At 36.1% G+C, this 24,110-nt stretch overlaps 1 protein-coding gene across 2 annotated transcripts in view; it reads right to left on the bottom strand.

Moving 5' to 3' along the window:
• The window catches only part of XIRP2 (xin actin binding repeat containing 2), a 75,601-nt gene that overhangs the window by 28,172 nt on the left and 23,319 nt on the right, over nucleotides 1-24,110 (bottom strand). For both annotated transcript variants that reach the window (XM_053597950.1, XM_053597951.1), the window contains one exon: nucleotides 20,403-20,537. In XM_053597950.1, coding sequence (XP_053453925.1) covers nucleotides 20,403-20,537 — 135 coding nt within the window. The remainder of the gene's footprint in view (nucleotides 1-20,402; nucleotides 20,538-24,110) is intronic.

The raw sequence follows: 24,110 nt of genomic DNA, 5'->3' as shown, positions 1-24,110 counted from the left end.
GAGTAAGGAAAAAGGGCAGATCGTTTCTTAATGGTGAACAATTATATTTGTGACCTTGATAATTATACACAATAGAAAAAAGTAGCAGAAAGAGTAGCAGGATGCTGGATGATAGCTGCCTTACCAGAGTGGAAAAAACAAAAGTTCACGCTTCATGCCAGTAACTCAGCAATTTTACCCAACACTAATCTCATTTTTAATAACATTAGAAAGGGTTGTGATATATTAAAGTTATTTGCATCTTTATTAAACAGGCATAAACAATAACATGTTGTTTATCTTAGCAAAAATGTCACTGAATTCAAGGTTTGAAGGAATAATCCATTTTTTTTTTCTTTTAAGTGATGAGCATAAAAATCCATGGTTTATTCACTGTCTGGTTTGGATATATTCAAATCTGTTTTTCCTTTGCCTTGAATTTCCTCTCCTTATTTTAAAAAATGTACTCTTCTAAATTGCAATACACCATCTTATATTCCCTGGGTTTGATTGCCAGATAAAGGCTTTTCCACATTCACTATACCTCTTTGGAGGCTTAACTCAAAAAATATTTTCTTCTTTGTTTAAATCTTTTCTTATTTCTCTATTGTGGTTTGCTATTCTTGCTTTTTCTTTCTTTCTTTCTTTCTTTTTTTTTTGTTTATGATGGCACTGAAAGACAATGCTTTAAAATCTGAACTTTTAACTTATACAAATAGGAAAATATCATTAAGTGGCAAGATGAGTCAAAGCAACTAAAGACCTAATTCTTTGTGTGACTCCCATACACTCGGAAGTGAGACCTCTAGTTCTACTTGGCTCCATAGTAGTTCTGCATAAAGTTATGGGAGTACATTAACTGTGTTATTGGATCTTAAGAAACTGCTAGTGCAAAAACATTCAACAAAAATTTTAAGGCAGTGACCCTTTTTCTTTGAAAACCCTGACGTTTTGAATTTGAGTGACCATATAGAGCTTTGCTCAGGCATTTATTTATTTAAACAACAGTCATTGAATATCAGCTATTTCCATGAAACTGTGTAAGATATTTTTCAGTATTGTTTTAATAAGTTTTTATGATCACATCTCTATCTATGTATGTTTCTAATAATACATAAGATATATATATATATATATATATATATATGTATATATATTTAATGGAATGAAAAGGCTCGGCTTGAAGTTCCCTTGAGAGAAGAAGTCTAAATATACACAGATGCATGAATTATGCAGATTTATTGCATACATCTTTGAGAGAAGTATTATTCAATTAATTTTAACTCTTGCTGTGAAAAAGTTATGCTTTGGCCATATTTAGTTATAAAGAGAAAACCTTCATTTTTAATACAGAAAATAGTTTAAAAATAAAAATGTTTGCCTTCAAAACTGAAAGATTCTGAATAAGCAACACCAGCTTTAACTGCCAGAATTCTGCCCTTTTCTTCTCTAAAAGTATCATTTATAGAGCCATATACCACAGTCCAAAAATGCTGAAGATCATGAAAAGGACATATAAAAGATTCACTCTCAACAGGGTCATCAAACATATTAGTTATATAAATAATATTTATTTGAAAAACTAAAATGTGTCTTACATAAAAATGTTCAACTCACAATAAGGGATGTCTCTTCAAAGTTTTATGTAGATATATGTTAAAGATTTATATGCATATAACGTTTCAATTTAACGCATACACAAAGCATCTTAAAACCAGAGAGGTAGTTAGAGATCAATAAACATAAAAATACAACAAAAAAGGCTGCAACTCAGTCTTACAGAGTAGTAAAATTGTAGGTAAAAAGTTTGCAAAGAGAATGAAAAAATTCTAAACAATAAGAAAATCAGAGGTAACATGTGTTTTACATTAAGTGATACAAATCAAAATAGAGATACAGAAGGATTCCACTTCTTTATTACTATGTCTCCCTCATCAATATTCAAGCAATTTTTAAGTCCTGACAATGCTAGCTGTTAGCTAACAACTTCTTAAACCAGTCCCCTCTTTATCCCAGAACTTCTGACCCATTTAAGTCTTCACATGTTTAATCTGAACTATTTCAGTAGTCTCTTAATTTATCTTCTTATATCAACCCCATATAGCCAGAATAATATATGGGGTTATCTATTCACCTTACTTCCCTCTTTAAATTTTTTTTTAATTGTTTGGGATTCATTGAGGGTACAAAGAATTAGGTTACACTGATTGTGGTTGTTAGGTAAATCCCTTAGAATTGTGTCCTTCCCCCAAGAGGTGTGCCATACACCATGCACCTCCATTCCCTTCCCTCCTCCCCTCTCCCCATTTCCTTATTCCCCTACCCCTTACCTAGTATTAGCTCTTCTACTGCCTTCATATTAGAATTGAGTACATTGGATTCTTGTGTCTCTATTCTTGTGATGCTTTGCTAAGAAGAATGTGTTCCACCTCCATCCAAGTTAATACAAAAGATGTAAAGTCTGCATCTTTTTAAATGGCTGAATAGTATCCTGTTTAAATTTCTTCAGTGACTGTTGATTGCCTTAGAATAACTGAAAATTTTTTTTAACGTGGTATAAAATTTTCTTAGTTATCTGAACTTTGCCTGTATCTCCAGCTTTATGCTCAATTATTCCTCACAATATTCACAAATATATCATGCTATTTTACCTTTTCATAAGTTGTTCCTGTGCCTAGAACACATTTCTAGATGTATGAAAAGATATTTTAAGGCTCAGCAGAAGCATTCTCCATCCTCAGACATCCTTCTTGACCATCTTACATCCAGGCTGAAGTTTATCACAACTTCCTTGGTCCCGATGGCCCTGTTTTTATTTCTAGTGTAGAATCTACTGTTTTGTACTTGTAATTATGTTACATGTCTGTCTCTTTCATAGAGTGAGCTCTTTGAAGACAAAATAATGTAACGCTTATCATTCGGTATTTTGTGCCTAACATATATTGTGGGTGCTTAATGATTATCAGACGAGCTTCTAGCACTGTGTTAAATAAAAGTAGTGAAAGTGAGACACTTTGTGTGGCTCCAGTTCTAAGTGGGAATTCTATCGTTTTTTTCCCTATTCATTATGATGTTGGCTGTAGGTTTGTCATGTATAGCCTTTATAATTTTGAGAGATGTCCTATCTATAGTTATCATGAAAGGGTGCTGAATTTTAACAAATGCTTTTATTTTTCTATAATAGACATACTCTTTTTTTTATTATTAAATCATAGCTGTGTACATTAATGTGATCATGAGGTACCATACACTGGTTTTATAGACCGTTTGACACATTTTCATCACACTGGTTAACATAGCCTTCCTGGCATTTTCTTAGTTATTGTGTTAAGACATTTACATTCTACATTTACTAAGTTTCACGTATACCCTTGTAAGATGTACCGCAGGTGTGATCCCACCAATCACCCTCCCTCCACCCTTCCTCCTCCCTTCCTCCCTCCCCCTTCCCCATATTCTTAGGTTATAACTGGGTTATAGCTTTCATATGAAAGCCATAAATTAGTTTCATAGTAGGGCTGAGTACATTGGATACTTTTTCTTCCATTCTTGAGATACTTTACTAAGAAGAATATGTTCCAGCTCCATCCATGTAAACATGAAAGAGGTAAAGTCTCCATCTTTCTTTAAGGCTGCATAATATTCCATGGTGTACATATACCACAATTTATTAATCCATTCGTGGATCGATGGGCACTTGGGCTTTGTCCATGGCTTAGCAATTATGAATTGGGCTGCAATAAACATTCTGCTACAAATATCTTTGGTATAATGTGATTTTTGTTCTGCTTTTTCCGTACTGATTGAAAGGATCATATGGTCTTGCTTTTTGCATCTGTAGATGTGGTGAGTTACCTCGATAGATTTGCATATACTGAACCATCTTTGCATTTCTGGGATGAAGTCCACTTAGTCATGGTGAACTGTTTTTTTGATGTGCTGCTGAATTCATCTTGCCAAAACTATACTGAGAATTTTTACATTTATATTCATAAGGGATATCGGTCTGTAGTTTTCTTTTATAGGGCTGGAAGTTCTTGCCAGAGCAAGCAGGCAAGAGAAAGAAATCAAGGGGGTCCAAATAGGGAGAGAAGAGATCAAACTATTTCTATTTTCTGATAGTATGATCTTAAACCTAAAAAACACTTAACTGAGAGACTAACAGTATTGATAAATAAATTCAGCAAAGTTTCAGGTTACAAAATTAATGTACAAAAATCAATAGCTTTCATATACGCCAATAGCAGTCGAGCTGAGAACCAAGTGAAAGACACAATACTTTTTTCAGTAGCAACACAGAAAATGAAATACCTAGGAATATACCTAAAAAAGGAGGTGAAAGATCTCTATAGGGAGGATTATAAAAAACTGAGGAAAGAAATTGCAGAAGATATAAGCAGATGGAAAAATATACCACATCATGGATCAGCAAAATCAACATTGTTAAAATAGCTATACCCCCCAAAGTGACTTACAGATTCAATGCAATTCCCATTAAAATGCCAATGTCATTTTATGCAAAACTAGAAAAAAAATACTTCTACACTTCATATGGAACTAGAAAAGACCCCAAATAGTTAATGTAACCTTACATAATAAGAGCCAGTAGGAACTAGACTTTAGGCTAGTATCACTAAAAAAAAATTAAGGTTCTGCCACCAAAACAGAGATGTTGACTTTTAGATCAAGACACAGAATTCAGAGATGAAATCTTCATATTCTCATATGAATTTTGACAAAACTGATAAAAACATATACTTGGGAAAGGATACCATTCAGTAAATGGTGCCCAGAAAACCATATAGGCAAATGTAAAAGACTGAAACAGGACCCACACCTCTCATCACTCATGAAAATTAACTCATGATGGATAAGACTTAAACCTAAGGCAGGAAAGTATGAAAAGGAAAAAAATAAAATGTTGGAAAAACTCATATAGATATTGTCCTAGGCAAAAAATTCATGAAGAAGACCCTCAAAACAATCACAGCAATAATAAAAATAAATAAATGGGACCTGATCAAGTTAAAAAGCTTCTGCACAGCCAAAGACATAATCAAAAGAGTAAATGGATAACCCACCATTACATATGGGAGAAATATTTACATGCTATAAATATAAAGGACTGATAGCTTGAATCTATAAATAATGCAAGCAAATTAGCAAAAAGAAACCAAACAACAATCCCATTAAAAAGTGTACAAATGAAAATATACTAATGACTAAGAGACTCGTGACAAAATGATCAAAATCTCTAGTCACTGGGGAAACGCAAATCAAAACCACAGTGAGATATCATCTGACTCCAATGACAATGGCTTGTATTAAAAAGTCCCAAAACAACAGAAGCTGGCACGGATGCAAAAAGGAACTCTTACACACTGTTGGTGGGACTACAAATTAGTACAATCTCTATGGCAAATTGTATGGAAATATCTCCAAGGACTTAAAGTAGACTTACTATTTTATTTACCAATCCAACTTCTGGGTATACACCCAAAGGAAAAAAGGTCATTTACTAGAAAGGGCACCTGCCCTTAAATGTTTATAGTTGCACAATTCACAACCACTAAGACATGGAAACAACCCAACTGTCCATCAGTACATGAAAGGATTAATAAAATTTGCTACATGCATATCATGGAATACTATTTGGCCTTTTAAAAAATGGCAGTCCAGTATCTTTTGTGACAACATGGATGGAACTGGGAACCATTCTTCTAAGTTAAACAAATACATGTACTCAGTAACAAATTGGAGCTATCTATTACATGCATGTATGGAAGTACAATCTCAGTGAAAACCAAGCTGGGGGGATGGAGAGAGAGGGGATGGGTAAATTCACACTTATTGGGTATAGTGTACACTATGTAAGTGAGGGGAACACATATAACTTTGACCTGATGTGCACAAAAACAAAGTAGGTAAATAAACATGTGCACCTCCTATATTCTGAACTGAAAAAAAAAATGATTATCAGCTGAATGCAAAAACAACTCAAACAAACAAATAAATGTTAAGACATAGGCTCTGGAGACAGCCTTTCTGGATTAGCATCACATTTGCTCACTTTGCTTTGGAAAGTTGCTTCAACCTTTCACGAATCTATTTCTTGTTCAAAAACCCGGAATAATAATAGTGCCTATCTCAGAAGGTTATTGTGAGGAGGAAATAAGTTAGTATCTGTAAGAACCTGGCTCGTAAGTACTACATTAGTGTTTGGTGTCTTTGCCTGACAAGTGTTTATTGCATGCTTATTTGTTTCAGGTATTTTCTTAATAACTCAGCATTGAGTAATAAATAATCCCCCCTATAAAAAAAATTAAATGAAAATAGACTGTGGCTATACCAATGAATTTTACTAGATAATTTCATTGTAGAATTAAGTCCAGAAATTAAAGAAGAAGCAAGTTTCAGTATATACATTTTTTTTTTGTCTAATAGGGAAGTGGTGCATTTTGGGGTGTTGGGGGTGGTTTACTCAAAGAGAGTGAAGTAAAAATAAGTCTGTTCATATCATGACTCTTCGAAACCATTCTGGCCCCCGCAGCATGGAATACTCTGAGGAGATACAGCCAGAACGTGTGTTTGTGATTATCTGTTTGTTTTTTTCCAGTTCATCTTTCATGAACCTATTGAGAAGGCAGGTCTAACCTACTATTTCACAATTCTTTCCACACTTATTCTTTTCCTAACAGAGTACTGTTGTGTGACTTTTATCTTGATGGTAAAAATGTTAAGATTTATAGATTATTTATACTTTTATCAGTCACAGCTTCCAATGTCAAGCACTGGAGTCTGACTGAAAGAGAAAAGAGAATTTACTGAAGGGACATTGAGCGGCAGGATGGGGAGTTTATCCACGGATCTCCAGGACACCAGGCAATAAGACTTGGAGGCTTTGTATCCAGTAAAAGTACAGACTAGAGTTCCTGAAAATCTGCTGAATGCGTCCTTGCTGCTGGCACAGGGCATCAGAGACATTCACTGTCAGTGCCATAGAGGATGCTGTTTCTGGAATACTTACTTCCTGAAAATGGATGTAGCTAATAATCCTGCCATGGGTCATTACCAAAATTGATTCTGTATGGTCCCTACTTCTTATGTTGCTAACTTCTTATCATACCCCCCTGAGATGGCAGGGTGTGATTAGGGCAGTGTGGTTCACAGACCTGTCTCTTAGACACCAGGAAGTCTGAGAAAGAGTAGGTGGTATTTGCAGCTTCTTCTAGTGGCAGCTGGATTTGCTTCATTGAGTGGCAAATAGAAAGAGGTTCAGTTGTCAAATGAAAAAAAAAAAAAGTAAACTGAACACTGAGATCTTCTTAACCAAATGGAAACCAGTTAAAAACACAAGAAAAGGAGCCCCACTCAGTTTCGACCGTAGGAAACATAGTAGAAAGCACTATTCACATCTTATAATGACACCGATTTGGGCTCCTTTCTTGGCAATGTATGTTCCATGTGACATTATATGAATATGTAAGAAGACTTTGAGAAAATGTAATTTTCCTGCTAAGACTATCACAGGCATTTCTCTTAAACAACCTGCCTCCTTCTTTCGCTTTTCCTCTGAGTTCATGGCTATCGGTATTTTTCCCTGGTAAGAATGACATTAGAGGTCCTTATGTAAAATCCAGATGAAAAGGAAGACATGTAATAAAACTCATTTGGCTCTGATATAAGCATTACAAGGTTAATTTGTACAAACAAGGAATTTCCTGGCAATTATTAATTATGAGTAAAAATGAATTAAACTAATTACTTGGATTTTCTTTAAAATAAGGAAAAATGGAGAAAACCAAGAAGGTAGTTAGTTGTAATTGCACTCATGACTGTATGTAATAGCAACTTGGGCAGTGGAAAGAGATTAGAGTGTCAGATAGGACTGTTTGGTTATGCCTGAAATTGTCAGTAGTTCAAGTGAGAAATCAAGTAAATCAGTCAGAACTAATTTGAGTCTTACTTAGAATCTTCACTGGTAATCTGTTGGGACAGAGGTTAGAACAGCACTGGAGATAATATGAAGGGCTACCATGGACTGAGTGTTGGGAAAGTACAAGGCCACTTACGCTGGAATAACATCAAATTTCTGTAAGGTTCCACTGGTTTGGCATTCCACATGTTGATTTCAAATGAATCTCACCAGTAAAGGGAATTTAAGGAATAATGCTTTATTCAAATTAAAAATACCAAAGATATACATAGTGTATTAACTAGAATCCCACCAACCAGATATTTTGAACTGATATTTTTAACACCTAACAGAAATAAGTCATGTACTCAGCATGCATTTGTGATTTCCTTAGAGTACAGACTTGGTAGCATACTTTCTTATTATTGTAATAATTTATCTAGTAACAAAAGCTACATTTTGAGGAAAGGAAGGAAAAGGAGTTCAAAGAGGAAAGGAAAACTTTCTTGATCCTCAAAAAAGAAAAGAACAGTACAGAACAGAAAAGAAAAAATATATGATTTGATTTGGAAGTACCTTATTTACAGTTTTAATATGATGATGCAAAATGTTTATTATAAAGGGTCACAAACTGAATGGCAGCCTAAAAAGGGGACTTCATTAAAGCCTTCGATATCTTCTCCAAATGTTTCTAAACATTGTATTATGTTGAAATGCTGTATTAGATTACTCTAATTTGTACTCTGACACACAGGAATGAATGTCAAATGCCATGACAAGGTGTACTGATATCTCTGGAGCCCACCGGCATTTTTTGAGGATAAGGAAATTTGATTGAGCTCCTGGCTACTCCTTGGTTTCGATCTAATGGCAGGTGTCTCTATAATTGCATGGTTTTAAGGACAGAACCTCTTAATGCCTCTTACGTTTTTTCAGGCCTTGTTTTTTTTGAGTTGTTTTTTTTTTTTTAGCATGATAATGTGTTTGCAATTATGCAAATTAATACCTAAATGAACCTCTAAAAGTATTGAGAAGCTTCACTCAGTTCCATTATTCTCAAAGGCCCACGGGGATAGGTTTATTTTGAGAAATATAGATCTAGAAGAAGCCAAAAGAGCTAATAATATCCTCTGATGTCAAGCAACAAAGAAAAGATCCATTTTCATAAAAGTAACTACGTGGAAAAACCATTTTGGAGATTCTACTAAGTTCTACAAATGTAATGATTCTATATAAAGTGAATGGTTCCTTTTGTTGTTATAGTTTTCCTTGTTTCTCACAAACTAGCAAAACCTAGCAACTTAAATCTTTTTGCTTTCCATTCCATTACAGCAATTTGAAAAATAAATTTAATTAGTATATTAGCATATATTGTCTGCCTTCTTGAGAATTCTATTCAGTGTAATTATACAGAAAACCCTTTTATATTTTTAAGCTAATATAAGTCCTCAGAGAGAAGAAAGGAAAAAATATAAAAGTGTTTTTATAATATTTCAACCCTTCCTCAGTGTTCACTTCCTCGCATAAAGGAAGACATAAAATTCCATTTTGTCAAAAGATCTGTATTTTACATCTTTATCAACTTCCTGAGATCACCTGTTCAAGCATGGAGGTACTTCTCTGCTGTGAGCTTATATCTTCAGGGAAAAAGTCCCGTTATCACTTCTTCAACAACTTGGTGCCTTGTGATAAGAACAACTCCACTCCTTTTTCCCTAAAGCAATTCCAATTTGTTTTACTTTAAAGGAGTGAAGGATGTATCTGTAAGTACACTTGTCTTCTTTAAATGAAATCGAAAATGGGTTCTATAAGAATGAATAGGTTTACAGAAAAAGATCCACGATAACCATTCAGAAGAAAAGTTGTGGTAGTGGTACTGCAATAATTAGGGTAAACACAGCGGATTTGTACTGTCCACCGAGGCCTTGACTCCCTGAGAAAGAAGTCCAGGGCACTCTCCATATGTTAAGATTTCTAACCCCCTGCAAGTTACCAGAAAGATTAGGTCACTTAGTTTTTTTTCAACACAGTAATGGAAGTAGGCTACATACAGACTGCATTATTTCACCAAGAGGATGGAGTTTCCCTAAAAGACCCAGGCAAACATTCTGTCTGCATCTTCGTAGTGTGCAGTGGGACTGAATTTCCTTTATAATGATGTACTGAATGGCCTGCTATTTTCCCACAGGGGAGCGAGGAGTGGACCCTTCTATGCACTAGCAGCATAACTAATATACCAACAGGTTCTGCAGAAAGAAGCTGAAATAGCAGGTTGCAAAGGGACCATGACTGTGACTTTATGGTCACACCTCAGCAGAGTGTTAGCAATTACTGTCAACTTCATTTGGGGACAACAGAGGTTGAGAATTATACTGTGTGGTTATAACGTAATGTGATTGATCTTAGATCATGAACGCCAGTCTTGTTATATTTTATGATCACACCTTGAAACCCAGGGAAAGTCTACACATTGGTTTAGTTATGTAAAGAACAAAATGACCGTGTGTATCTTTACTAATGACTTAAGGTTTTTCACTTACTTTGTAATTAAGAAAATCTCTGTGTTTTTCACAAAATAATATCATTGGTATAGAAATATCAAAGGCACAAACCCAAGAGACATTACCTGTGCAGATTGCATAATCCTGTGAAGAGCAATTTTAGTGAAAGATCGCAATAATTAAAAAGCAGCAAAGTTCGGTTTAATTATTAGTGTAACAATTTAATAAGATAATAAATTCCTTAATTTCCTTGGTTTATTTTTGCTTATAGTTTTAGTTTATTTTTCAGTGTTTTAATATATTTTCATTAGTTAATTTATATAATTCTATACTGTTTATTTTTAATATTCCATGTTATCATATATGCAAAATACTACTATTTTAATATGGTTTACCATTAACAAAGAAATTAACTTTGGTTAGGGTATTAGTAAAATGGTTGTTTGGCTGATTGATATTTATTGTTTTCGCCATGATCTTTAAGCCCCTGCTTTCTCTATATTCTCCACTCTACCATGTTCTAATTTTTGACTGCAGTAAGCACCTCAAGAGAAATCTCAACATAGGCAGAAAAGCACTGTAAAGAGAGTGAGGTAGGTAGGCGATAAGCCTTGGATGAGAAACCAAGAGAAGGGTGGTCAATTCTGGGCTAAAAACCCTGGCTCAGGTTTGCACTGTCATGTTCATTAGAATGTTGCATTAGAACCACTGGAAAGCTATAAAATTCCCCTAAACCATGAACATTCTCCAGAATAATCAGAATTGCCAGGCTGCCTGGGAAATTCCAGGGGATAGCCCAGGTCGAAGAGAGCTTAGCTTCTCTGAGCTTCCACTGAGATTCCCTTGACTCACCCTAACAGGGAGGAGGGTTCAATTCTAAATCCTTGCACAGTTAAAGATCAGAGGTAATCTGAAAGGATGCCCCACTATGGGCCAGAGATAAGGGGACCCACAGACAGAGGACTCATTGAAACTCATTGCCACTACTTCTCTGTCAGTTCACCCAAGGATTACAGGAGGTCTTAGGGGTTTGTGAGTGGGGTGCTTCTCTAGGCAGATGGACCTCGTGCAGACCTTCATGGAGGCAGAGGGAAATCAGTGGTATATTGGGCTTTTCTACCTTTCATCCTGAGAATTACAGATCTCTATGTGGTTTTGTTTGTGTTTTTGCTTTTGTTTTCCCCGTAGGTGGTGTAGGCAGTGCTAAATGCAGCATAATTAACTTCCAAATTAGAGCAATGAACTTCTTCACAGATTATCATTCTACTGATTCAATTTACCATCTAACCCCAGTGAGAATGGCCCACATCACAAAATCTCAAAACTGCAGATGCTGGCGTGGATGTGGAGAGAAGGGAACACTTTTACACTGCTGGTGGGACTGCAAACTAGTACAACCTTTCTGGAAGGAAGTATGGAGAAACCTCAAAGCACTCAAGCTAGACCTCCCATTTGATCCTGCAATCCCATTACTGGGCATCTACCCAGAAGGAAAAAAATCCTTTTATCATAAGGACACTTGTACTAGACTGTTTATTGCAGCTCAATTTACAATTGCCAAAATGTGGAAACAGCCTAAATGCCCACCAACCCAGGAATGGATTAACAAGCTGTGGTATATGTATACCATGGAATACTATTCAGCTATTAAAAAAAATGGAGACTTTACATCCTTCGTATTAACCTGGATGGAAGTGGAAGACATTATTCTTAGTAAAACATCACAAGAATGGAGAAGCATTAATCCTATGTACCCAATTTTGATATGAGGACAATTAATGACAATTAAGGTTATGGGGGGGGGAGGAAAAGCAGAGAGAGGGACGGAGGGAGGGGGGTGGGGCCTTGGTGTGTGCCACACCTTCTGGGGGCAAGACATGATTACAAGAAGGACTTTACCTAACAAATGCAATCAGTGTAACCTGGCTTATCGTACCCTCAATGAATCCCCAACAATTAAAAAAAACAAAAACAACTCTCCATGGGATCTTGCCACTACCTACAGATACAGGAAGGTGGATGTAAGTAGGAAGAAGAGAGACATAGTCAGAGATTAAGTAGCAGGAGACAACCAGCTGGAAAGTGGCAAGGAAGCAGAGCCAGGGACACCAGCTTGAAAAGCAGTCATTAAATAGGCAGCCCTGAGCAAGGCAAAGATAATCTTGAATGCAAGAGGAGAGGAAAAATGTCAATTCATAAATGATGCAACTACAAACCTGCAATTGGATCAGAGTTTGTATTTCCATCTCTTGTTGAATTGAATGGTAAACTGAGGTATGAGTTTACTGTATGGCATAGTTATGAATGGGGGGCTCCATTAAGAGATAACTTCAGTCAGTGAACTCTGCATGAAGCAGTTTGTGCAGATTTGCATATGTATTATAGCCGACAACTAGTTAAGGCCACTGTGCTCTTTCACTACTGGTCTTCTGACTCTGTGTCAGCACTAGAGAGTTCCACTTATTGTCTCTTTTCTTCACCAAAGCCCACTTGACTGTGGGCACTGAGAAACAGCCCTAGAGGGTAAACAGATTTAAAGGGCCTCGATTTGAAAGGAAAAAAACACAACAGTGAAATATTTGTCATTAGAGTTTGAATTTTTAACAGAGTAAGACTGTTACATCTAATCTGTCTATGAGCGTCATTTATGTGTTTCTTGAGCACAGGATTGGTGCTGCTTCTGTTCTTTGTCTCCCTGAGAGCCAGCTGGGACTCTCTTCTGAATACTCAGCCTGTGGGAGGTTCATCAGCCTATCTAGAGAAAGGTCATGGTAGTTCCCTACCTGTATGACATGAAAAGAAACAGTTCTCTGGCAAATAGTCATCCTTATTTCTTCATAGCATTGTATGTTGAACAAATATTGTTATATTCTATTAAGACAACTGTAGGAATCTATCTATCTATATCTGTCGTTTCATCTGCATAAACCAGAAAATCATCACAAGGTAGTTTCTTTCCTTTCCACCTAGCAACTAAAATATGCTGAAAAACTACAACTGAAAAGACACACACATTCATACAAATGATAAAAATCAACACACCTTCAACTCTTGCTCTTGTAGCACCTTTAGTAGCACCTTTTCTCTCCCACCTGATTCAAGTTATAAATGAATTATATTGTTCTCCTCTCAGTACATTTTGTCACAATACTACGAATAAAGTAGTCTTTCAGACCAACTACTACGCTACTTATCTTCTCCCACTTAAAAAACAAACTTCCGAGAGTCTAATGTACCTATAAAGAGGAAGTTTTGTGCATATTTCTCTCCTTGGCCTTCTGAGAGTCCAGATCTTGTTATTGCTTACAATTAGGATTAAGTACGTTTTCCTCAAAAGAAGAAGTGCTGTTATAATTTTTTTATTAAGTCATTTGTACAAAGATCATAAATACATTTCTGCCATTATGGGATTCAATGTGTTGATTATTTGTACAAATTGGAGTGCTCACATCCTATTAATCAACATAGCCTTCACCTCATTTACCCAATTACAGCATTAAGACATTTGTGTTCTACACCTGATAGATCCAACTTGTACTTGCAATATGCTCCATAGGTGTGGTCCCTCTACTAACCCTCCCTCTATCAACCCACCCCCTTCCTTCCCCTCCCCTCCCCCTCCCCTTCCTACTTTGTTTTATATGGAAACAGAGAAAACCTTGAATAGCTAAGACACTACTCAGAAATAAAAACTGTAGCCTAGGATGCTGTTATAATTTTAAAATATATACTATAGTCATTCACTATTCCAGAACAACATGTGTGCAAAACATATACTCATAGATGCACAACCATATTAAACTAGCCTTTAATTACCTGCAGAGCTCTTAAGAAAATACCGTCTCCCTGGGTGAAAGTACTGAAGGAAAGCTAAGGTAGGAGGCACAGAACAACGTAGTTTTCTTCTTTTTCTTTCTAAATATACATGAGTGTTTATGAATCATATTTTACAGGGTGTCCCAAAAGTCACCCATAAAGTCACTATACATAGGGGCAAATGGGAAATTTTAGCTAAAAGTAACAGACTCTGGAACCCTTGTTCTAGAATGCCTTATTTTGAGTGGCATTATCTGGAGTTATAATAGTTATTTTAAAATGGTGCACATAATTAAAAGACAATATGAACCACATCATTGGTTACAACATTACATGTTGACAGAGAGCTAGGTTAGAACTGTTAATAGCAATCTATGACCTTGAAAAATTAGGTCTGTGGCAGGAAGTGAAATGTAGGTTTAAAGAATTTTATGAGAAATGCTTTGCAATGAGTCATTGTAGGTCACTTTTAAAGAGTCTGAAATGCACAGATGTTGTTAGATTATATCCGTCACAAGCTGTCAAAATGTTTTCTATTGACCTAAAATTGTCCAAGGATTGTTCTAAATCCACATAATCTTACAGAGTACTAATGTTTACATTCGGATCTTGCCACTGCCGATGTGTGGAGAAAGATGTATGTTGCCACCCAGTGTATCAGAGTTGGTGGCAGAGCAAAGGTCAGGAATGCTTCCTCCTCTTGACGTGGATTCAGTGCAGTGATTTCACAACAACAATTACCTAAGTGTTGGAATGCACTGATTACTTCCAAAAATTTTGGAGCTCCATCTGCTCTTTCCTACTTATACCACTTAAGAAGAGAAAGAGAGAGAAAAAAAAAAAACTCCAAAAAAGAAGAAGCTTAAGGGCTTCCCATCAATATGCAAAGAGCCATAAATATGAAGGAAAGAAATGAAGAAATTCACATAAAAAGATGAAAGTCAAACCTTGAGTGTGAGAATATCGTCCCCCAACCAACGACGGACACAAGCTTGCTTTCTGGGGTTACAGAGATGTTTTAAAATTAGATTGTGGTGGCAATGCTCAATTCTGCAATGCTGCTCTGACAGCTGAACTGTCCCTGTCATTGAATTGTATTCATAAAGTAGTTGAAATTTATGGCATGAAAATTATATCTTAATAAAGGTGATAAATAAGAAAAAGAGGAAGAAAATCCTAAACAAAACCAGACAGAAACAAAAGAATAGACAAGTGAAAAGAAACTCGAGAGAAGGCCATGGTACCTGCACACCAACAATGCATTTATTCTAATGTCTGATCCACTTCAAGACACCCTTTTAAGGTTGACAGGATGGATGATTCAAAATGTGCTCCTCAACTCCAGTGATACTAGCCTATATCACAAAATCCCAAGACCAGAGATGTTGGCACGGATGTGGAGAAAAGGGAACACTTTTGCCCTGCTGGTGGGAATGCAAATTAATACATTCCTTTTGGAAAGAGATATGGAGAACACTTAGAGATCTAAAAATAGATCTGCCATTCAATCCTGTAATCCCTCTACTGGGCATATACCCAGAAGACCAAAAAGCACATCATAACGAAGATATTTGTACCAGAATGTTTATTGCAGCTCAATTCATAATTGCTAAGTCATGGAAGAAGCCCAAGTGTCCTTTGATCCACGAATGGATTAATAAATTGTGGTACATGTACACCATGGAATATTATGCAGCCTTAACGAAAGATGGAGACTTTACCTCTTTCATGTTTACATGGATGGAGCTGGAACATATTCTTCTTAGTAAAGTATCTCAAGAATGGAAGAAAAAGTACCCAATGTACTCAGCCCTACTATGAAACTAATTTAGGGTTTTCACATGAAAGCTATAACCCAGTTACAACCTAAGAATAGGGGGAAGGGGAAAAGGGAGGGGAGGGAGGGGGGGAGGTGAGTAGAGAGAAGGAGATTGGTGGGATTACACCGGCGATGCATCTTATAAGGGTATATGTGAAACTTGGTAAATGGTCTGTGAAGCTAGTGAATGATGCCCCATGATCATATCAATGTACACAGCTATGATTTAATAAAAAAAAAAAGGAAAAAAGAATCTGTCATAGTGAAGGGATAAAAAAATCATCTCTCTCTTTTTTTCTTTTTTTCCATTCTAGCATTAATCAGTTTTCATTGGCATAGAATGCTGAGGACTCAATCCCAAACAAAATAAAACACAATGCTGATATAATATTTCTACCCTAAATAACGCTGAGTGGCCTATAATGAGGGATGTGTCTCATTCATATCTACAGGAAGGAGTAATGTTTGTTTTGAAAAGCAGAATTTAAGTGGGTGATGTAAAAAGTGTTCACTATCGATTACTAGGACAACTTAATTGATTCTCTAACCTATTCTTTGAAGAAACTGAACATACCCCAGCACCCACCCCTCTCCCTCAAGGACTCAGAGTGGCTCCTTTCCTTCATGAAAATTAGGAAAAGGAGCAGTTATATTGTAGTGATATCACTAACTTAGGCAGAATCATAAAGCATGACAAGTCTAGAATATATGAATGAAAAATCATCCTAAATTTTAAATGAATGTTCTTATATCTTGTACTTCATTTTTTTCTCTATTTCAGAACCCCTTTTTCAATAGATGTACAACAGTTTAAGCTATCAGCCAACAGAAGGAATCTAATAGATAGATTAATTTTGAAATAGTGTTTAGGATAATTGTTGATCTCCTAGCCAACTTTTACCAAATAGTCAGCTCGTAAGCCCCTGAAACATCTGACTTTAATACAGGAAGCAAAAGGGCATATTGGACTTAATTTTACAACTTCTGAAATTATTAGCAATTGTGACATTAAATATTGTCAGAAATGTAAAATGTCCTTTCTTTTAACTTTAATTAAACTTGATTTCCAAATTAATGTTAATTACTATATGTTAGCAAAAAAAAAGTGTGCGTGTGTATATATGTGTATGTATATGGGAAGACATAGCAGAGATCTAAATCTCAAGTACTTGCAACAACAAAAATCAAAAACACTAACAACAACTTAGGTAAATACAGAATTAACTACCTTTCTTTATTAGCAAACGTCTGTAATTCCTGCTGATGAAAGAAATGAATTTTAGAATGCATTTAGATAGCTTTAAAAGTTTTAAGACATTATTTTCCTACATTTATACTCTATAACCAAACTTCATATTTATTTCAAATTTCCAGTAAGGATTATAAATTAATGTCATTTATTGTTTAAGGTACAAATGACATTTTCTTTCCTTTACCACAGACTTCTGTATAAAGAAGGTATTTAATAGATGGGGTTTATTCCTGCCTGGGTTTCCTTTATATTGTATTTATACTTCATTTCATTTGGCTTAGTTTATTCATTACTCTCAGAATTATTGCATCTTATTAACATGTCTAAAGGTAAGTAATGAAACTGAACTTTAGAGTGGTCACTACAGTTCCAGAGTCACACCAATATTGAATTCTAGTGCACGGTGTTATTACTTTCACACACATTTTACATCCACAGAGTAGGGACTATATATTATAATAATAACTTATACTTGTAAGGAGCTTATAGTGGATATATATTTCTGTCTGGTTTTATTTTTCACTAGAATATACTCTTTATTAATTACATTCTTCATATGCTGAGGTTCTACTTAGGTAAACAAGGTACAGAAGTCTAAGCCAGTCAGCATCCTCTGGCTACAGCTGCATTTGGAGCCGATTAGATGCTATGACTGTTAAGGCTTCTCCTGAGACTTCTGGGGAAAGGATTCTCACTCTTTATCTGCATCTCTTTTACTACTATCAGGAGCAAATTTGGGTGAGAATGTAGCAAACTCAGAGAAAGTGAGGCTCAGAGGTTAAGAAAAATAAATCTGATTGATGTGATTGTTCTTTAAGCAAACATTTATATAGTTTTCTTATAATGGGCCAGGCACTGTTTTAAGCAGTTTGCAAATACTAACTCATTTATTTCTCTAAACAAACCCATGAGGTGGATATTATTATAATCTTGAATTTATAATTGGGAAAACTGAGGTACAGAGGCTAAGGAACTTGCCTGATGTCACATAGGTAACAGGTGAAGGAGTATGCATTTGGACCCAAGTAATCTGGCTCCAGAGTCTGTGCCCTTGGCCACCATGCTACGACCATACTTTGAGCCCTTCCATTAGTGGCAAGGTGACACCTATTTAACAATGGGTTCTTGGAAGAAGGAAAAATAAAAAAGGAAAGAAGAAAACCCTGATTTTTTGCATTTACCAATTTTCCTTGTGTAAATACTCTTGATGTGGTTGTTTCAAGATGTTAGCATAATGTATCTGGTTGCAAAATTCCCCCCAATTTAATGATTTGATAATTGGTATAAGCTAGCACTGGCACACCATTAGCATTTACATCAAACCACTCTTCCACAAGACTACATTTTTGTAAACCTATAATGTTCCTTTGGGTTTAAGCCACTTTGGGTTGGGTTTTCTTTTTCTGTATTAGAGAGTGTTAAATAACATAAAGTTAACAGATAATGAGACACTTTCCAATAAGTTGCCCTTTGTCATATTAGACCTGCACAGTAACTAGCGATAGGCAAATTGCTCACCAGTTTCCCCATCTTACTCAGAGAAGCTGTCTTCAGGGAGGTATGAAGTTGGTCTATCCAGGACCAGCTACATAATTTTTCAGACCCCATGCAAAATGAAAATGTGCAGCCCTTTGTTCAAAAGTAATTAAGAATTTTAAGGTGGAGACAGCAGAGTGCTAAACCATGTGAAGAGCCCTTCTCAGCATGAGGCCCTGTGCAATTCACTGCACAGGCCATAGATCCATGAGGGCCGCAATTCACTGCACAGGCCACACGTCCACGAGGGCGGCAATTCACTGCACAGGCCACACGTCCATGAGGGCGGCAATTCACTGCACAGGCCATAGATCCATGAGGGTCTATGTCACTCAGCTGGTGAGTAGCAGCGAAGGCATATGAATGCCATTCTGTACGCATTATGGCGCGTAGTCCCATATTCTATCACACACCGTCCCTGAAAAGGATCTGTAGATACATTACTGGTACTTCTATGTAGAATTTGTTATTTAAATTACTAATACTAATGTTTTGTATTGTTGACTAATTTCAAGCAAACACACGATCTATACTTGATTCACTCAAAGATTCCTGTTTGTAACAACTATATATTTGATTATAAGTATACCCAATCTTAATATCTTATTCATATTATATTTTCTTTAGGGAACATTAGAAAGAAATCTGCAATAAATACATTGAGTACCTTTTTTCACTTTTCAACAGAGCCATTATAGGAAACACTATTTTGCACATTAGATTTTTAATCATTCTGCCTGTTATACTTCCCCTGCCCCCTGCCACACATAACACAAATTGCCTCATTCTTTTTAAACTTTAGGCAACTCTATATATCCTGGGGATTTAAAAAAGTAAAATATATTCACTTTTATTTCTCACTACAGAATTTCAGATACTGTAGTTACTCCCTTCCTCATAGGAAACATGGGCTTAAGTAAAGCTGTTTACAGCACAGTTATTATTTTCAAAATGCAGAGCTCAGTTTAACAAGTTTTATTATTGAGAATCCCACATTCAAAAACCATTATATCCCATTACAATATTTTGTGATATATGATAATTGAGAAATGAAATGGTAAAAAATATAGGTAAGATAACATTTAGAAGTTGTATTATCCATTTTTATGTAACATCTGGGATCTACTGCTCAATTTTTGACGACTTAAAAAAAAATAGAAAGTTCCCCACCACAAAAAGCAGCTAAATAATGCTTCAAATTTAATCTATGCAAACAACCAGCCCGTAGTGTACCACGAATTATAACCTAGAAGCGGAGGCTTAATATAAACATTGTTCTTAGCGTTTCTATTTTCTTGTTGACTAACTTAGGCTATTTACTTTTCATTTATTTCTGAAACATTAGAAGCTGCAAGGAAAATATTCCAGCATGGCTCTCTCGAAATGTGGCAGAATGCTCCAAGTAAGTAAATCAATATACTGATAAACTTTAATGACGATATTCTCAAACGTTTTAGAACTACAGTTTTTGTTAGTGAATAATGAAAACAAATGTACCACCAAAGAAGACACATTTCTACCTTGGAAGGGAAATGAGAGCATTTCAAACATGTATTACTAACCCATCACCCAGAGTAGTGTTACCTGCTCAGATCTGTTCTGTTGTTGATATTGGTATTGAGCAAAAGCATTACGGGAAGAAGTAATTTCATCCTCAAAGTGCTTCTTCACCTTGGCCAAACCACCTGGCACTGTGCGCATTTCTGATTCTTCCATCATCTGGATGATTTAGGAAAAAAGAGTTCAGTGGCAATTGCAATAACAACAAAAATAAATGGGACTTAATTAAACTGAAAAGTTTCTACACAGCAAAGGACAAAACAAAGGGAACTGACAACCTTGAGAATGGGAAAAGATACTTGCATGTTATGAATCTGACAAAGGGTAACAAGAATCTACAGAAAACTCAAATTAATCAACAACAAAAAAAGAACAATCCCATCTATCACTGGGCAAGAGACGTGAACAGAACCAACTCTCAGGAAGATACATAAATGGCTAACAAACATGTGAAAAAAAGCTCATTGTCCCTAATGTCCCTAATCATCAGAGAAATGCTAATCAAAGCCACCCTGAGATATCACCTAACTTCAGTAAGAATAGCCCACATCACAAAGTCCCAAAGTTGCAGATGCTGCCCAGATGTGAAGAGAAGGGAACACTTTTATACTGTTGGTGGGATTGCAAACTAACAAAGCCTCTTTGGAAAGAAGTTTGGAGAATCCTCAAAGAACTCAAAAGAGACCTTCCATTTGATCCCATGATCCTGTTATTAGGCATCTACCCAAAAGAAAAAAAAATCATTTTATCATAAGGACACTTGCACTAGATCGTTTATTGCAGCTCAATTTACAATTACCAAAATGAGGAAACAACCTAAATGCCCACCAACCCAGGAATGTATTAACAAACTGCAGTATGGGATCCCATGGAATACTATTCATCCATAAAAGATGGATACTATACAGCTTTTATATTAACCTGGATGGAGCTGAAACACATTCTTAGTAAAGTATCACAAGAATGGAGAAGCAAGTATCCAATGTACTGAATGCTCATATGAAGCCAGTAGATGATCTCATACACGTCCACATAAAAGAAAACTCAATTCAATTCAAGTTAGGTGGAGGGGGAATGAAGGAGGGGAACAAAGGAAGGGGTGAGGGGAGGAGGGAGAGGGATCGGTGTGCTTCCACTTAATGGGCACGCCATGTAAGGGGATGTGCACACCTCCTGGGTGCGAGACACAACTACAAGAGGGACTCTGCTTAACAAACACAAACGCTGCAACCTCGGTGTTTGTACACTCACATTAACCTGAAATTAAAATTAAATAGAGCCCTGTCCCCCACAAAAATAGGCAAAGAGAAAAGAAAATTAAGCTTTACAGCTGCACAGCATGGGAGTCTCAAAGCAATTTTTTAAAACAGTTGATAATTATTGAGAGGCAATATATTTAAAAAGTATTAAAAAACACAATCATTTAAGTAGGCCTTTACTGAAAATCTTAGTAAAAATAGTCACTACATGTTGTCTTAGCATTTATCAGTCTTTTGATGTGAAAACAGAAGAATCTTTAAAGTATTGTGTTATCTTATCGCAAATATATTTTGATTTTTGGAGATTATGCCTATTAGAACAATTAGAACATTAGATTGTTCTCTAACAATACTCAGACTACTGGATATTAGAATAATTAATTCAATTTTAACCCTCAATCAGGTTGTCACTAAAATCCCAAATGTCTATATAGACAAATTATCAAGAATAATTATTAAAAGAATTTTACTCACTCTAAATTTTTCAAAAACCATTAAGGATGAACAAAATAAAGAGCCTCATAATATTCCTTGTGCAAACTTATTAATAACAGTGATAATGCCAGCTAATTAAGGCATAGTTAAGGATTAATAATTTTGTGTACCATATAAGTTCTGTCATTAAATGCTTCTCCATATTCTATGAGACATGGATATCTATTAGCCATATTTTAAAATATGGAAATTGATGTGTGGAGAAGTATGACAGTTGTGAAGTTCTCACAGCTAAGACTTGAGTATTGGCATCAGAATCTGAATTCACATCCGTCTCATCTTAATTTCTAGTCTCAAAGAACAGACAAAGTAACAGAAGTTCTCTCCCAGGATTGGCACGCTCCAGGCCTCAGCTCAGTGCCCTGGCAGGGCAGAGTCAAGAGGCTTTGATGGAAGAAGGCTTCTAGTCTATCCTTGCCATATTACAGATGGAGAAACCAATTTCAGTCTGTGTCACTGGAAACAACTAGAAAAGCACCTAGGAATCCCGTCAGAACTTATGCGCAGACATAGTTGAGGGCAGTGGTAGTGAGCATTCGGCACCCTCCAGGGCCTAGCAGGCGCTCAAGCCCAGAGGGAATGACAGCTCACAACCAAACAGGCCCCACACCAGCTTCGCCTCTTCCACGAAGTAGCTAGGTCTGCTTGTGACTGGGAGGAGACTCAGCGACACTTCAAACCAGAACAGGACTCCTGGGATCCGGTCCAGGCTTTTGACATGACCCTCAAAGCCTTAAGACCCGGAAAGTATGGGGAGGCCTGGGAACTGAGGATTGGTGAATTCTGGGGTCCTGGAATCTGTACCCAAATATATTATATAGTTTTTTACACAGAGACTAAAAATACACTATTTTGGATTTCTCATATTCCAGAATATTGCAGATTCACTTAATATTTAGGATTACGTGAATTACTAGCCAATACTCAAGTGGCAGCTTTATCAAGTTAATAATGGTTCCCCACTTCTGTGGACTACCGTATAGAGTATTTCAGGATATGCACATTGGCAAGAAGAGATAAGAGCATACACTTCTATGTACTAGATACGCTGTGTATTATATTAAATTTTGCAACAAACTTTGAATGTAAATCTAAATCACTGCCAGTTGATGTATGTTAAGTTCATAAAAAAGTAAGCATCCCTGTTGAAATTTAACATAGAGTAAAACAGCAGAAGGATATCTTAAAGCCACAATATTTCTTTTTCCACATCTGATATTTAAATTATATCAGTAGCTTTACTGGATCATAAGCAGATAATAAATAAGCATTAGATTATATAAATTAGAGTAATCATTGTTAATAAGAACCTTATTGTTTCAAGAAGCTACCCACAATGTCTAACTCATATGCAGATTAATCTGATAAACCTCAGTAATTATGCTGATGACTGGATGCTCTCCTACTAAGCACATTTTCACAAAACTTAGTTCCCATAATGGACAGGTTGCATCTCATCTACCAAGTGGATTAAAAAACAGACATACCCATTGCTCATTGGACTTTGGAATCAGACCATGTGGCTGACACTTCTTAATAGTAGTACTAACACTAGTAAATAGGAGCTACTTGTAGGCCAAAAATACTTACCAACCCTACTGCTGCTACATGTGTTACACTCCTGCAGCTGCTCCCCCACCTGAGTGAGGCCAATGCTCTGAAATGTGATTTAGTGGTAGTGGCAAGGTTTCCTAGCTCAGCTACACTTGGAAATGAAAGTTTCTACATGTGACTTGGCAGGACGTGTTTAAGAAGCCGTCTGTGTCTCCACACTGGGCTGATCCTTCTCTGCTCACGTGGGGATCATTCTTGTGACTTTTGCCTTATTTACACCATGTTCTAAGTATGCCATGTAATTCATATTGTTATAAAATGACTACATAGCTGAAAATTACTTTACATTTAACCTTTTCATGTTTCTTAATATTCTGTGTTTCTTATTTATTCTTTAGCTTGGAAATAGGATTTAAAATCTAAT

Source organism: Nycticebus coucang, chromosome 7, assembly GCF_027406575.1.
Source record: "Nycticebus coucang isolate mNycCou1 chromosome 7, mNycCou1.pri, whole genome shotgun sequence".
NCBI lineage: Eukaryota > Metazoa > Chordata > Mammalia > Primates > Lorisidae > Nycticebus > Nycticebus coucang.
The sequence above is the reverse complement of the archived record's forward strand: the minus strand, read 5'-3'. Positions and strand labels throughout refer to the sequence as shown.